The sequence below is a fragment of the Myotis yumanensis genome, unplaced genomic scaffold (genome assembly GCF_028538775.1).
Source record: "Myotis yumanensis isolate MYYU_CA2020_CCGP unplaced genomic scaffold, mMyoYum1.0.hap1 SCAF_3, whole genome shotgun sequence".
NCBI lineage: Eukaryota > Metazoa > Chordata > Mammalia > Chiroptera > Vespertilionidae > Myotis > Myotis yumanensis.
This window is the reverse complement of record NW_027223754.1, coordinates 111,209,836-111,226,643: the sequence shown is the minus strand read 5'-3', so window position 1 is coordinate 111,226,643 and position 16,808 is coordinate 111,209,836. Positions and strand designations below refer to the sequence as shown.

Sequence of the window (16,808 nt, the reverse complement as noted above, 5' to 3'; positions counted from 1 at the left end):
TACACTTTACTTTTGAATCATGAGTATAAATTCAAAATAAACTAATTCAAAATATCATAAAATCAAACTTAACCTTGAGAGATTAAAAGGGCAACAAAGTAAATGGATGCTACAAAGACATGTTCCCAGGACCAAACTGGAATTACAACGAAAATACAAAAAAAAATCATCCAGAATAATCTACTAAAAACAAGCTGTAGAGAACCCTGATAACCAAGGATGGAAAGCGGATACCACACAGAGAAAGGAAAAAAGGGCAGAGGTGCGAAAGGGATGGACAGGACCCCATAGACAGCAGATGAAGTTCTGGAGAGATATCTCAGCTGTGGGGGGCTGCCACTGAGAACTCTAGGGTATAAACCGCAAGCTGGGCCACCCTGCAGAGAGTACCAGAACTGAGAAAGGTGCCCATTTAACATCTAGCTGTGAAAAGCAGCAGGGTTGCTGTCTGCCAGGGACAGACGCTGGAAATGCAGGCACCCTCCTAAAGGGACAAGGCACAAAATTTCATGTACAGCCACTCACCTTGGGCTGCAGCAAGGAAAGGCAGACTGGACTGCAGCTCTGTGGGGAGAAGCCAGGGTTGGGGTTCTGGGGTTAGAGCTCACAAGGCAGACACCCCCGTTTATTGTAATGGGTTGTTCCCTGAACCTGCAGAGGACATCTTTCTCAGGCAGACCTTTGCTATTCATGTGGTTTTTGCCACGGGGGAACACAGTTTCCCCTCCATATTGGAAAACCCCTTACCCCACCCTGTGTAGTTTTTGAGGCACATTAATAGACTGAGAAAAACAATTAACCTCCAGGCAGAAGCAACTGCCCCACTCTGTTGGAAAACAACTCATCCCACCTCTGGCCTGAGGTTACTAAAGACTAAATCCAATCAGTCTGCAAGCAGAGGTGGTATCTGGAGGCTTTGCACCTTTGCCTGATCTAAGTAGTCTGAAACAGCGTTTGACACTTTCCTGCACTAGAGATTGAGAAGCGTAGCAAATCTAAGACACAGTCAGAAACCCAAACAGGAACCCAAAAATGAGGAGACGAAGAATCAACCCCCAAATGAGAGAACAAAAGAATTGTCCAGAAGAATAGATAAATGAAACGGAGATAAGTATCTGATATAGAGTTCAGAATAATGGTGGTAAACAAACTAAACAGCATGAAAAAAGATATAGTAAAAACAGCGGATCAGGAGAGCTGAGGATCTGATCAGTGAATTGGAAGACAGGGTAGAAAAAAAAAATCAATCAGTAAACCAAAAGGAAAAAACAGGAAGACAGCTTAAGGGAGCTGTGGGACAACATGAAACATAAAAATATTTATTTAGTGGGTGTCCCAGAAGAGGGAGAAAGGGATAGAAAACATGTTTGAAGAAATAATGGCAGAAAACTTCCCTAACCGGGTGAAGGAAAACGTCACACAAGTACAGGAGACACAGAGTCCCAAGTAAGAAGAACCCAAACAGGCCCACACCAAGACACATCATAATTAAACTGCCAAAAATTAAAGATAAATAAAGAATCTATACTAATAAAAGGGTAGTATGCTAATTAGACCGGACGTATTCCAGATGACCATCCGGACAAAGCCAAAGCAGCTACTTGAGATTCAGGCAAGCCCACAGATGGCGGCTGCCGCTGCCCAGGACCAGCCCAAGGCTCAGGAAAGCCGGGAATGGCAGCTGTGAGCTCAGGCAAGCCAGGGATGGCGGCTGCCCTGCCACCCAGGGCCGGCCCAAGGCTCAGGGAACCCAGGGATGGCGGCTGCACAGCAGCCCAGGGCCGGCCCGAGCTTCAGGCAAGCCAGGGATGGTGGCTGCCCAGTCGCCCAGGGCCAGCCTGCAGCTCAGGAAAGCCGCCGATGGTGGCTGCCCAGCAGCCAAGGCTCAGTTAGGGGGCAATCAGGCCAGCAGGGGAGCCATTAGGGGCATCAGGCTGGCAGGCAGAGGCGGTTAGGGGTGATCAGGCAGCAGGTAGACAAGTGGTTAGGACCTAGCAGTCCCGGATTGCAAGGGGGATGTCCAAATGCCGGTTTAGGCCCGATCCCTGTGGGGGTCCCGGATTGGAGAGGGTGCAGGCCGGGCTGAGGGACACCCTTCCATGTACGAATTTTGTGCACTGGGCCTCTAGTCTTCTATAAAAGGCAGCAAGAGAAAAGCAAACTGTTACCTACAAAGCAGCTCCCAAAGGCGATTATTTTATTGGTCAACGTAAACTCTACAAGCCAGAAGGGTATGGCATGAAGTATTCAAGGTAATGCAAAACAAGGATCAAAACCCAGATTATTATTTCCCACAAGGCTATCATTCAAAATAGACTGTGAAATAAAAACCTTCCCAGACAAAAAAAAAACTAAAGGAGTTCATGACCACCAAGCCAATATTACAAGAAATGCTAAAGGTACTGCTGTGATAAGGAGAATAAATAGAGAAACTTAGGCATACTGAATTAAAATGGGATTGAATAAATACCTATCAATAATAACCTTAAATGTAAATGGATTAAATGCTCTCATCAAAAGGCATAGGGTCAACCAGTATACATGATGTCTACAAGAAACCACCTCAGAACATAGGACTCACAAAGGATGAGAGTGAAGGGATGAAAAAAATTTTCCATGCAAATGATAAGAAAAATAAGCTGGCATAGCAATACTCATATTTGACAAAACAGACTTTAAAATGAAGGCCATCACAAGAGACAACAAAGGTCACTACATAATACGAAAGGGATCGATTCAAGAAGAGGATATAACCCTAGTAAACACATATGCACTCAATATATGAGCACCTAAATATATAAAAAAGCTTCTAGAGGATCTACAACCATACAGTAATACCAAGGAAATTAACACCCCACTGACTTCACTGTATAGGTCTTCCAGACAAAAATTTAACAAGGAAACAGTGACTCTAAAGAACATACTGGGTCAGATGGATTTAGTTGATGTTATAGAACAGCGGTTCTCAACCTGTGGGTCTTGACCCCTTTGGGGGTCAAACGACCCTTTCACAGGGGTCGCCTAAGATCATCGGAAAACACATATATAATTACATATTGTTTTTGTGATTAATCACTATGCTTTAATTATGTTCAATTTGTAACAATGAAAATACATTCTGCCTATCAGATATTTACATTACGATTCATAACAGTAGCAAAATTACAGTTATGAAGTAGCAACGAAAATAATTTTATGGTTGGGGTCACCACAACATGAGGAACTGTATTAAAGGGTCACAGCATTAGGAAGGTTGAGAACCACTGTTATAGAACATTTCAGAGAAACAAGATGGCGGTGACATAGGCAGACGCGTCCCAGGTCTTGTCCCGGAGCAAACGGAGTAAGCAGCTGAAACTAATAACACCCACCCCTAATTGGCGAATTTACTCAGCTGGTGAGACGGTTTGCAGCCGGGAAGAGCAGAGCTCCCCTGGAAAGGTAAAAAACCAGGGATCTGGGCAGGAAAGTTTGCCAGACCTGAGACCAGAGGGTCAGAGGGAGACCGCGTGGCCGACAGCGGCGTCTCTTGGGACAGACACAGCCCCTGACCTGGGAAAGGAGTTCCGTGGGTTTGCTGGCTCTGGGAGATTTGAGATTTGGATTTTGTGATTGCGGAGAACTGAGACTAAAGGGGGCATCCTGAGGAACTGACCAGACCATGCAGTGCCCATAAGAGAGGAGCATTTCCCAGATCATGCAGTGCTGGTAAGAGAGGAGCTTTTCCCAGACCGGTAAGAGAGGAGCGATTTCGCGGCTGGCCGGCGTTTGTTTGTTTGTTTGTTTGTTTGTTTGTTTGTTTTCACTGAACCCTGCTCGTAGGACAGTTCCGATGCGGACGAGTGGAATCTGGGGAAAGGCTGAGGAGAGAGGGAGAGCTGGGGGAGGTGGCAGCGAATTGAGTGCTGAGACACCCCTGGGCGCAGGACTGGGGCAGCCATTCTCTCCAGAGGGTGGAATTCCTCCCCCCAGCCCCCCAGGCAAGGAGCACAGCCACACCCAGATTCCACCCTGTATGAGATAAAGGATTAAAATAAGCTGATTAGTCCCTGGGAGTTACCAGGGTCTGGCCTATAGAGGGACTTTCACTCCCACCAACAACACAGAGCAGGGTAAGGATTAAAAAAGGATAGAGAAGCCATATAGCCTCAGAGGCCAACCCAAAAACACTGCCACCCAGAGGCTGAGCCACAAACTGACTCTTAGGTGAATACAAATTAAGACAGACTGGATCACAAATACAGCCTGCTTTAAAATCAGGACTGTGATTTACAACACCGAGGAACAGTGTAACGCAGGGAATTTGAACACTCTCCTGAATACCTGGCAGGACTAAGGCGAAACAGGCTGAAGAGTAGAAGAACCGAAAGACCATCACTACTGCAAATTTTTTCTTTTTTCGCCTTTTTACTAAGAAACCAATTTTTTTTCTTTTTCCATCACCTGATTTTACCCTTCTAATTACTACATTTTTATTTTTAACCAGTATTATTACTGCTACCATTTTACCATTTTTTAAAGTGCCATTTTATTTTCTCTTTATTTTCTTTTGGGATTAGTGTTCTCCATTCTATGTTCATCGTACCTTTAGCATTAATTTTCCCTATCTCAATTTCACCTCTTTGCTAAAACCCTCTTCCTCACTTTTCCCCTTTTGGTGTCCTGTTTCTCTTACCCTATTCCTGCTTTAGATTTTCTCAATTCCGTCTTTTTACCCCGTGTCTAATCCCTCCCTACTTATATATCCTATTTCCAATCCACTGCTCTAAATCCTTATACACCTATTCTTTATCCTTCTTCACTTTCCAAACATTTTTTTTCTCTTATCTTTTTATTGTTTTCTCGATTGTTGAATATATTGGGGGTTTTTTTTATTTGTTTGTTTGTTTTGTTTTGTGTTTTTTCTTTTTCTTTTTTAGGACTGGTTGTGAGGTTGTTTTTCTTTTTCTTTTTTTTGCTGCTGGTTTTTCCCTCCCGTCCCCTCCCCTCCCCCCCCCCTCCCCCCCGGTTATTTTTGTGCTTCTGTTTTCCCTGGCCCCTCTTGATATTATTGGTGGTTTGTAGTTTGCATTCATCTCCAGGGATCTGTTGCTGGAATTTGTTGAGATTAGTGGCAGTTCTATTGGAGTTTGCTCCTCATACAAATAGTCTCTTCCCCGCTTCTACTTCATTCTCTCTTTTCGCTCTTTTTTTTTTTCTTTTTTCCCCCCTCTTTTTTCCCAATTCTATTTTTGCACTCCTTTTTTGTTTGTTTTTTTCTTATTTTTCTTTTCTTTTCTCTCTTTTATCTTCTTCTCTTCTTTCTTCCTTATCCCCTAATTCTCTTAATTCGGGTGGTCACCTTTATTTGGGGTTATTAATATCGTGAATATACTTGTGTTCAGTGCCTGGTACGTTGTGCCTTGTTGTGTTGTATTTTGTGCCTTTAAATCAACGCAGCAGATCCAAGCAACAGCAGCCGCCTGATCACCGAAGCCTCCTGATCACCACAACCTCTGTCTGAGGAACAGCAGCTGTACGTGAAGCCTCCCCCCGACCAGCCAGAAGAGCCACCACAGCTGTGAACAGCACCCACCAGAGGAGCTGCTGCCAACTGGGAAGCAGCTGCTACCACAACCATCCGAGCAGCAACCACAACCCAAGGAGCCCCTGCCACCCAGGGAGCAGCCATTGAACGACTCAACATCTACATATGTCAGTGAGATCAAACATGGGTAAGCAAAGAAACCCCCAAAGGAAAGAAAAGGAGGACTCACCAGAAAAGCAGCTAAGTGATACAGAGGCAGGCAACATGACAGAAAAAGAATTCAGAATAAGGGTCCTAGAGTGCATACACTGGACGGAGGAAAAAGTCAACAACTTATTCAAGAAGCAAGAAGAAACAGATGAAAAAATCAACAACTTATGCAAGAAGCAAGAAGAAACAGATGAAAAAAATCAGTAACTTATGTAAGACCCAACAAGAAATGAAGAGCGATATACCTGCAACAAAGAACATTTCACACCAAAGCTGCAGAATATAAATTCTTCTCAAGTACACATGGCTTATTAAAAAAGATAGACCACATGTTAAGACACAAAACAAGTCTCTACAAGTTCAAGAAGACTGAAATAATATCAAGAATCTTCTCAGATCACAGTGGAATGAAATTAGAAATCAACTACAGTAAAAATACCCAAAACATTCAAACACCTGGAGGTTAAATAGCATGATATTAAACAATGAATGGGTTACCAATGAGATCTGCAAACAAATGAAAGTGAACACACAACAATCCAAAATCTGAGACACAGCATAAGCAGTCCTGAGAGAGAAGTTCATAGGACTACAGGCCTACCGCAAAACACACAAAAATTAATAATAAACTATTTAACCCAACAACTTAAAGAACTCAAAAAGAACAATAAGAAAAGCCCAGAGAAAGTAGAAGGAAGGAAATAATAAAGATTAGAGCAGAAATAAGTAACATACAGACTAAGAAAACAATACAATAAAATCAATGAAACCAAGCGCTGATTCTTTGAAGTGATAAATAAGTGATTTATGAACCATTACAGAGATTCATCAAGAAACAAACAGAGAAGACCCAAATAAATTAAATGAAAGCAGAGAAGTAACCACTGACACCACAGAAATAAAAAGGATTGTAAGAAAATACTATGGCCTGACCAGTTTGGCTCAGTGGATAGAGCGTCAGCCTGCGGACTGAAGGGTCCCGGGTTCGATTCCGGTCAAGGCCATGTACCTTGGTTGCGGGCACATCCCCAGTGGGGAGTGTGCAGGAGGCAGATGATTGATGTTTCTCTCTCATCGATGTTTCTAACTCTCTATTCCTCCCCCTTCCTCTCTGTAAAAAATCAATAAAATATATTTTGAAAAAAAAAAAAAAGGAAGAAAGAAAATACTATGAACAACTATAGGCCAACGACCTGGACAATGTGGGTAAAATGGACAAATTCCTAGAAAAAATACAATCTCCCAAAACTGAATCAGAAAGAATCAGAAAACTCGAATAGGCTAATAACAACTGAAGAAATAGAACCAGTCATCAAAAAACTCCTTAAAATTAAGGAAGGCAAAAGACGTGTACTCAGAAAACTACAGGATGTTGAAAAAAGAGATAGAGGAAGATATAAACAATTGTAGAATATACCGTGTTATGGGTTGGTAAAAATAACATCATTAAAATGTCAATACTCCCCAAGGCAATCTACAGATTCAAGGCAATCCCTATTAAAATAACAAAAGCATATTTCACAGATCTAGAATACTTCAAAAATTTACTTAGAATCAAAAAAGACCCCGAATAGCTGCAGCAATTTTGAGAAAGAACAAAAAAGTCGGAGGAATCACAATACCAGATTTCAAGTTATACTACAAAGCCACCATAATCAAAATAGCCTGGTACTGGCAAAAGAACAGGCATATAGATCAATGGAACAGAAAAGAGAACCCAGAAATTTACCCAAGCCATTAAGCTCAATTATAATTTGACAAAGGAGGCAAGAGCATACAATGGAGTCAAGAGAGTCTCTTCAATAAATGATGTTGAGAAAACTGGATGATACATGCAAAAAAATGAAACAAACTTACACCATTAACAAAAATACACTCAAAATGGATAAAAGACTTAAAGTCGTGAAACCATAAAAATCCAAAAGAAACCATACGCAACAAAATCTCAGGCATCTCTCATGTCAATATATATATAGATACATCTCTTAGGGCTGTGGTCAGCAAACTGCAGCTTGCGAGCCACTTGCAGCTCTTTGGCCCGTCAGTGTGGCTCTTCGTAAGCCTTAGGAGTACCCTAATTAAGTTAATAATGTAACTACCTATATAGTTTAAGTTTAAAAAATTTGGCTCTCAAAAGAAATTTCAATCGTTGTACTATTGATATTTGGCTCTGTTGACTAATGAGTTTGCCGACCTAGTGCAAAGGAAACTAAACAAATGGGACTACATCAAAATAAAAAAGCTTCTGCACAGCAAGAAACCACCAAAAAAAACGAAAAGAGAACCCACTGTATGGGAAAACATACTTGGCAATGATACATCTGATAAAGGGTTAACATCCAATATATGTAAGGAACTCATACAACTTAACAGAAGGATGACAAACAATTCAATTGAAAAATGGGCAAAGGCCCTAAATAGACACTTCTCCAAAGAGGACATACAGATCGCCAAGAGACTTATGAAACAACTAGTGGCCCAGTACACAAATTCATGCACACTGAAAGTAAATGAATAAAAAAAAATATTTTAATATCGCTATTTGCCCTTTCTCTATAATAGAAGTGTCAACCAAATTCACAATCCACAATGACAAATCAAAACACACATGTGCGATTGACACCAGCAAGAGCTTTATATGTATCCCGCATGCACAAGTCAACTTAGCCTTTTATAGATATAGAATAATCTTGCTTAATTAAACCTGCTTTCTTATGTAGCCACACTTTTTCCAGCCCAGTGAAGCACCCCAACTTCTCTTTCAGGTAATTGTCAGCAACACAGCAGTAAATATCAACACAAAGCAGATTATTATTATAGATCACGTAGGGAGCACCCTGGCTGCTTTGGCTCAGTGGATAGAGTGTCAGCCTGCTGACCGAAGGGTCCCAGGTTCAATTCCGGTCAAGGGTATGTAACTTCGTTGCGGGCACATCCCCAGTGGGGAGTGTGCAGGAGGCAGTTTATCGATGTTTCTCTCTCATTGATGTTTCTAACCCTCTATCCCTCTCCCTTCCTCTCTGTAAAAAAATCAATACAATATATTTTTCAAAAAAGGATAGATCATGCAGGGAGAGCAAAGGGTCATATATTTAACTGCAGCAGTGTTCGACTGTATTCTGCGCAGTGAGAAAACCTGAAGTCATTTTCAAGGTCCACCATTTCCTACTTCTTTTCAGTTGGGTAAAGTTTCTAAGCTTCCTAAATCTCCGTTTTCCAGCTAATGAAAAGAAGGTAGGATTCCATCGAGTCCCCTATCTAGCTACTCCTGGACCTCTGTGAGGATCAAATGAGATGAGGCACAGGAAAATGCTTCACAGACATTTGGTTAGTGTAAAATATTTCCACCTATGAAGCAAGTTGTGTGTTCCTGGGCTGAAGAAACTGGAAGGAGGCTAGTTGTCACTAGGGAGAGGAAGCCGCTCATTGCTATGTGACGTCATTACCTGGATGGACACTTAGCATATTAGCCTTTAATATATATAGACTAGAGGCCCAATGCATGAAATATTTGAACAGGAGGGGGGTGTCCCTCAGCCCAGCCTGTGCCCTCTCGAAATCCGGGACCCCTCAAGGAAGGTCTCTAGGCTTGGCCGGTGATCAGGGCCTATCAGGGCTTTCCTTCCCCCAGCTGCCGGCAGCTGGCCCCCGCTAGTGCTTGCCATCTGTGTGGCACTGCCTCCAACCTCCCAGCCACCTGTCACCTCCTTCTGCAGGCGACAGGCATGGGGTGCAATCACTTGACTGGCCTGGGCCTCCCTCTGCGGGGCGATTGATCGCAGGGCCCCCAGATCAATGGCCCCACAGAGGGAGGCCCCTGCCCATCCGCCACAGTGCTGCCAATCAGGTAGCCTGGGCCTCCCTCTTTGGGGGAATCGATCGCGGGGCTCCACGAGCCCACTCTGTTGGGGCTCCGCAGTCGATCACTGTGCAGAGGGTGGACTGGGCTCCCTCTTTAGGGCAATCGTGGAGTCCTCCCTCCCCCAACGATTGCCAGTGGCCTATGCCTCCCTCTTTGGGGCGACCGATCGCAGAGCCCCCGAATTGATCACCCCCCAGAGGGTGGCCTGTGCCTTCGTCTGCAGGGCGATGGCGGGGCCCCCTAACCAATCACATCGCACCGGCCTTGGCTGACCTGGCGCCAGTACATGTCATAGCGTGGTTGTCCAAAAGGTGGTCCAGATGGTCATTCTGCTATTCGGTCATTCAGTTGATTTGCATATTACACTTTTATTACTATAGATATCCCTAATTAAATCGATCATAATTTTCTTGAATATACAATCAGTGCTGAGCACTAGAGAAAACACACACACACACACACACACACACACACACACACACAAAACGTATGTTTTTTTTCCACTTTGACCTCTAACTGATTTTTGGCATATTATACTTAAACTAGAGGCCTGGTGCACAGATTCGTGCACCGGTGGGGGGGTCCCTCAGGCTGGCCTGCAGGGATTGGGCCAAAACTGGCTCTCCGACATCCCCTGAGGGGTCTCAGATTGCAAGAAGGCTGTTCTGGGTGACACACCACGTAATCGGGCTCCTTCCTCTCTGGTCCAGTGCGTCACCTGAGAACCGCAGCTGCCAAGTGAACACAGCTCGGCAGCTCCTGCATTGAGCATCTGCCCACTGGTGGTCATTGCACGTCATAGCTTCTGGTTGGTCAGTTGGTCGGCCGGTCAGCGAGTCAGCTGGTCGGCCAGTCAGTTAGGCTTTTATATATATAGATAGAAGCACACTGCACAAAATTCGTACACAGGTAGGGTCCCTAGGCCTGGTCGGCGATGGGGGCCTTCTTACTGCCAGCCGGGGCATTTCTCCCCCAGCTGCCAGTTGGAGTATTCCTTCGTTTCATGCCACCCCCTGATGGTCAGCACATGTCATAGCGAGCGATCGAACTCCCGTGGGGACACTTTGCATGTTAGCCTTTTATATACGTAAGATGCTCAAAGTCACTGATCATTAGAGAGATACAAATTCAAACGACAGTGAGGTGTCACCTCACACCTGTCAGAATGGCTACCATCAACAAATCGACAAATGACAAGTGCTGGTGAGGATATGGAGAAAGGGGAACCCTAGTATACTGCTGGTGGGAATGCAGACTGGTGTAGCCATTATGGAAAACAGTATGGAGTTTCCTCAAAAAAATTAAATATGACCCAGTGATTCCACTTCTAGGAATATATCCTAAGAAACCAGTAACACCAATCAGAAAGAATGTATGCTCCCCTATGTTTATAGTAGCACAATTTATAATAGTTAAGGTCTGGAAACAGCCCAAGTGCCCCTCAGTGAGAATGGATTAAAAAAGCCATGGGAGAAAACCAAGATGGCGGCATAGGTAAACATTGGAGATTGGTGCCTCGCACAACCACTTCAAAAATACAACTAAAAGACGGAACGGACATCATCCAGAACCACAGGAAGGCTGGCTGAGTGGAAATTCTACAACTAGAAGGAAAGAGAAAAGGGTACCAAAACTCAGAGGAGGTGCGGTGCAGAAGTAAAATACAGAGGTACAGAGGTGCATGCGGAGAGGGCTGGCGGCTGAGGACACGGTTGTCTTTGTCTTTTTCAATCGGGAGGGAGTCTCAAGCTCTGAGCTCCAGTTCTGGGCGAGTCTCTGGGGACCCAGACTCATATGGGAGAAACTGGACTGTCTGGCATTGGTCAGAACTCGAAGGCGGCTTTCTCTCGGGGGTGCTTGCAGCAATTGCCGGGACACTGAGAAGCAGGGCCTCTGAGGGCAGGACTGAGAGCAGCCATAACTGCTCGCTCCACCCTGTTGATCCCCTGGGACTCTGCCCCGCCCAAGCCTTGCACGGAGGCTTTTGCATATGAAAGGCCTGGCCCTTTGCAATCTGATAATTACCTAACAAACTGCAGCTGGCCTAAGGCCCCAGGGAAACTTGCATTGCGTCAAAGCTGGCTCCTGCTGGAAAGCCTCAGGCAGAGGCTAGATTACCACCTCCTTAGAGATCCAGGAGCCAATGTGCCCTGTGGTCAGAGTGGGACCATCCAGATTGCAGCTCCTCAGATCCATAAAGGACACACTCAGGGGACAGACTCAGTGAGCACCAAAGCCCCACTGAAGCAAGTCTTGCCCCGGAGGGGTGTCTCCAGCACAGTAGTTCTCCCACTGCAGACACAGCTGATTCTCACAGCCAATTGGCCTGGAGTTCAATCCCTCCCAGTGTTACCTACAACAATCAAGGCTTAACTACAACAAGACTGTGCACAAAGCCCACAAGGGGGTGCACCAAGAATGTCTACCTCAGGTAATTGGGGAGGCTGAGCCACTGGGCCCTATAGGACACTTAGCACAGAAAGCCACTCTATCGACACAGCGAAGCATAAAAAATGCCGAGACAAAGAAACAGACACAAATGACAGAAACGGAGGAAAGCAAACTACTGGATATAGAGTTCAAAACCACACTTTTAAGGTTTTTCAAGAATTTTCTAGAAACCGCCGACAAACTTAATGAGACCCTTAAGAAATCTAATGAGACCCTCGAGGTTGTGATAAAGGACCAACTAGAAATTAAGCATACACTGACTGAAATAAAGAATATTATACAGACTCCCAACAGCAGACCAGAGGATCGTAAGAATCAAGTCAAAGATTTGAAATACGAAGAAGCAAAAAACACCCAACAGGAAGAGCAAAATGAAAAAAGAATCCGAAAATACAAAGACAGTGTAAGGAGCCTCTGGGACAGCTTCAAGCGCACCAACATCCGAATTATAGGGGTGCCAGAAGAAGAGAGAGAGCAAGATATTGAAAACCTATTGGAAGAAATAATGACAGAAAACTTCCCCTACCTGGTGAAAGGAATAGACTTCCAAGTCCAGGAAGCGCAGAGAACCCCAAACAAAAGGAACCCAAAGAGGACCACACCAAGACACATCATAATTAAAATGCCAAAGCAAAAGACAAAGAAAGAATCCTAAAAACAGCAAGAGAAAGACAGTCAGTTACCTACAAGGGAGTACCCATATGACTGTCATCTGATTTCTCCACAGAAACTTTGCAGGCCAGAAGGGAGTGGCAAGAAATATTCAGAGTGATGAATGCCAAGGACCTACAACCAAGATTACTTTATCCAGCAAAGCTATCATTCAGAATTGAAGGTCAGAGAAAGAGCTTCACAGATAAGGAAAAGCTAAAGAAGTTCATCACCACCAAACCAGCATTATACGAAATGCTGAAAGGTATCCTTTAAGAAGAGGAAGAAGAAAAAGGTACAGATACAAATTATGAACAACAAATACACATCTATCAACAAGTGAATCTAAAAATCAAGTGAATAAATAATCTGATGAACAGAATAAACTGGTGATTATAATAGAATCAGGGGCATAGAAAGGGAGTAGACTGCCTATTCTTGGGGGGGAATGGGGTATGGGGGATGCGGGAAGAGACTGAACAAAAATCATGCACCTATGGATGAGGACAGTGGGAGGGGTTGGGGGAGGGGGGTGAGGGCGGAGGCGGGGATGGGAACCGGATGGAGGGGAGCTATGGAGGGAAAAAGAGGAACAACTGTAATAATCTGAACAATAAAGATTTAATTGAAAAAAAATAAAAAGAAAAAAATTAAAAAGCCATGGAACTTTTATACCATGGAATCCTATGCAGCAATAAAAAAGAAGGATCTCTTACTCTTTGAGATAGCATGGAGGGACCTGGAGAGTATTATGCTCAGCTAAATATCCCAGTAAGAGAAAGACAAGTATCACATTATCTCCCTCATATGTGGAATCTAGTGAAGAAAATAAGCTGATAAACAAAATTGATCCACCAACCAAAAAGCAATAGAACAGACTGCAGAATCTCAGAGGGAATGTGGGGGAGGGTGTGGGGGAAGTGATCAACCAAAGAACTTGTATGCATATACTGTATGTATAACCCATGGACACAGACAATTGGTGGTGAAGGCCGGAGGCGGGGAGAGGGTTGGTCCTAGAAGGGGCCAATGGGGAAAAAAGGGGACATATGCAATACTTACAAAGCTAAAGATTTTTTTTTTAAATTAACATTAAAACTGAAAATTAAATGAGATGATCAGTCCTAAACTAAGCTTTAACAATGTGAAAAATCATATTTCTCCCTAAGATAGATCTTTTCCAAGATGTGAAGACAATAATGGAATGAGATTCCAAGAAAAATCTGGTTAATAAATGCTATTAGAGAAAACAATTAGAGCCATTTACAACACATTCAGAAGCCAATGTCTTTCGATGGTTAGTGGCAGCCTGCACTCCTAATAGTCAAGGGTTCGATTCTCAGTCAAGAACATATACCTCCATTGCAGGTTCGCTTCCTGCTCTCCAATCAAGTGTGAGAGTGAGTCAAGCAGTCAATGTGTCTCTCACATCAATGTTTCTCTCTTTCTCTCTCCTGCTCCCTCCCTCCCTTCTACTCTCTCTGAAAAGCAATGGAAAAAATGTTCTCAGTAAGGATTTAAAAAAGAGAGAAATCATATTTGCAACCACCCAAAAGAAAATTCAAAAGAGAAATCATGCCCCAGCCAGAAGGTTCAGTTGACTGAAGGACCATTGGTACACCAGAAAGGCTGCAGGTTTGATCCCTGATTGGGGTGCATACAGGAGGCAACCAATCTTCCTTCCTTCCTTCCTTCCTTCATCTTCCTTCCTCCTTTCCTTCCCTTCCCTTCCCTTTCCTCTCCCTTTCTCCCTTTCCCTTTCCTTTCCTTTCTTTCTTTTTTTCTACGGGAGACAACCAATCAATGTTTCTCTCTCTCTCTCTCTCTCTCTCTCTCTCTCTCTTTCCTTCCTCTCCCTCTAAAATCAATAAGCTATCCTCAGGTGAAGAAAAATAAATAAATAAATAAATAAATAAAATAAAGGCAAGATATTTAAAAAAGAGAATTCTTGAGTAATTCTTATAGCATTTACCTTTTTATGTAAACATCACACATTTATATCCAATTATCTTTATAGTATTTATTTGAGATAGATCTTTTCCAAGATGTGAAGACAATAATGGAATGAGATTCCAAGAAAAATCTGGTTAATAAATGCTATTAGAGAAAACAATTAGAGCCATTTACAACACATTCAGAAGAATGGCGGGGGTTTTTTGTGTGTTTTTTTTAGAGTGGTGGGTTTTGATCAGATTAAGAATTACCTGTTTGTATTCAATGACACAACTTTGGCAGCAAAATCTCTTTTGCTGACCATCAATCACCAGGACATTGTTTCCAGCACCTTTGCTGGGCAGGTACTCTCCACACTGTTCACAGCAATTCATTATCAGACCATTGGCCATTCTGTATCTATTAAAGCAGTGGTCACTACACAGCTTATGAGTCATATTTTTAAAGCTAACTTCATGGCGAATCTAAAAGAAAAACAACAAACAAAATTTTATAAAGCAAATGATTATGACAAGTAGCCAAATAACAAGGTACTCCCATTGAAAAAAAATGCCTCATTAATGTTTTAGTGAAAAACTTGTTTAAGCAAAAACGAAATATAACACATATTTCATTATTCCTTGAATCATTTTTATACACCCAAGGAATACATGTATGGTATGGAGAGGACCACCAGTGACATAACTACAAAGTTCTCTAGAAGTATCTAAAAATAATACAAAACAACCCAGTTTGAATATTGCTGTTATAAAACTTCTAAAACAAAGAGACTGGAAATCTTCAGATAAATCCAAAAGGATCTATAAACAAGTGCACTACTTTAGAAAAAGGAGGAAAGAGAACCATTATTACAAATCACTCAAATGAGGTATGTTCACACAAATTTCTTTTTTTAATTAAATGCCAACACTTTAATACCATATTAACAATGTGAAGTTACCAAACTTCGTTTGTTCTACTTCTTAAGCAAGATTGTTGCCTTACTTATTTAGTCAGCCTATTGATTTAAACATGGTGGTTTTGTCTGTGAGTTCTCCCAACCTCAGGAAAAAAGTCAATTCACATTATATTTTAATTTTTCCTAAATTATTCTCACTAGGGGAGAATCCGATTACATAATGGGATACTCATCAGATCAATTTTTATATACCCTCACTTTTAAGGTATACATTAATGAAAGATTATAACTGCTATATAAAGTTAAAAATATTTCCAAAAGTTAAAATCAAGTGATAAAGCACAAAAGTACAAACCTCTGTTAGTTTACCACAAATTGTACATCTTGATTTATTTAGAGCTCCTTTGGTAGGATTCTGTTTGTCTTCATAAAGAGACAGACAAGACGTACTACAGAATTCCTGGAAGGACTCACTTGAGTCCACTTGAGCAACGATGGTTCCTTTCATTGTAGTTATATCTCTGAAAATAAGAGGAACAACTTAAAGTAAAATTCTATTTTTAAAAATAATCAAATAGCCCTAGCCAGTTTTTCACAGTGGTTAGAGTGTTGGCCTGAGGACTGAAGAATCATGTGCTCGATTCTGGTCATGGGCACATACCTCCATTGCAGGATTGATCCTGCCCCGGGAAGCAACCAACTATGTGTCGCTCATATCCATGTTTCTCTTGTCTCTCTCCTTCCCTTCTACTCTCTAAAAAAAATCAATGGAAAAAATACATTTGGTGCCCGGGCGGCATTGCTCAGTGGTTGAGCGTCGTCAACCTATGAATCACCGGGAGGTCAGGATTCAATTCCCAGTGAGGGCACATGCCCAGGTTGCGGGCTCAATTTCTAGTATGGGGGTGTGCAGAAGGCAGTCAATCAATGATTCTCTCTCACCGTTTATATTTCTATCCCTCTCACCCTCTCCTTTCCACTCTAACAAGCAATAAGAAATTTAAAAAAAATATATATACACATTTTCATGAGGATTAACAAAAAAAATCAAACATAATAGTAACGGACATTTTTAATTTCTATACAAGCAAACTATTTTATATTGTTAAGTCCTTGCCACTACACCCAATTTATCATTAAGCTCCTTAACAAGGCTTTCAGATATTGGTAACATTTTAAAAAGCAAAATGGCTGTTATTATTTATATAGAGTTTAATGTCAAGGCCCAATTTATTGAGTTATAATAAATTTACAAT

The 16,808-nt window shown here is 42.4% G+C and overlaps 1 protein-coding gene across 10 annotated transcripts in view; it reads right to left on the bottom strand.

The window, feature by feature from the left end:
* Window positions 1-16,808, bottom strand: part of ZMYM2 (zinc finger MYM-type containing 2) — a 164,164-nt gene that overhangs the window by 84,389 nt on the left and 62,967 nt on the right. For all 10 annotated transcript variants that reach the window (XM_070409361.1, XM_070409363.1, XM_070409367.1 and 7 more), the window contains 2 exons: window positions 15,908-16,073; window positions 14,906-15,118 (listed from right to left, as the gene is read on the bottom strand). In XM_070409361.1, coding sequence (XP_070265462.1) covers window positions 14,906-15,118; window positions 15,908-16,073 — 379 coding nt within the window. The remainder of the gene's footprint in view (window positions 1-14,905; window positions 15,119-15,907; window positions 16,074-16,808) is intronic.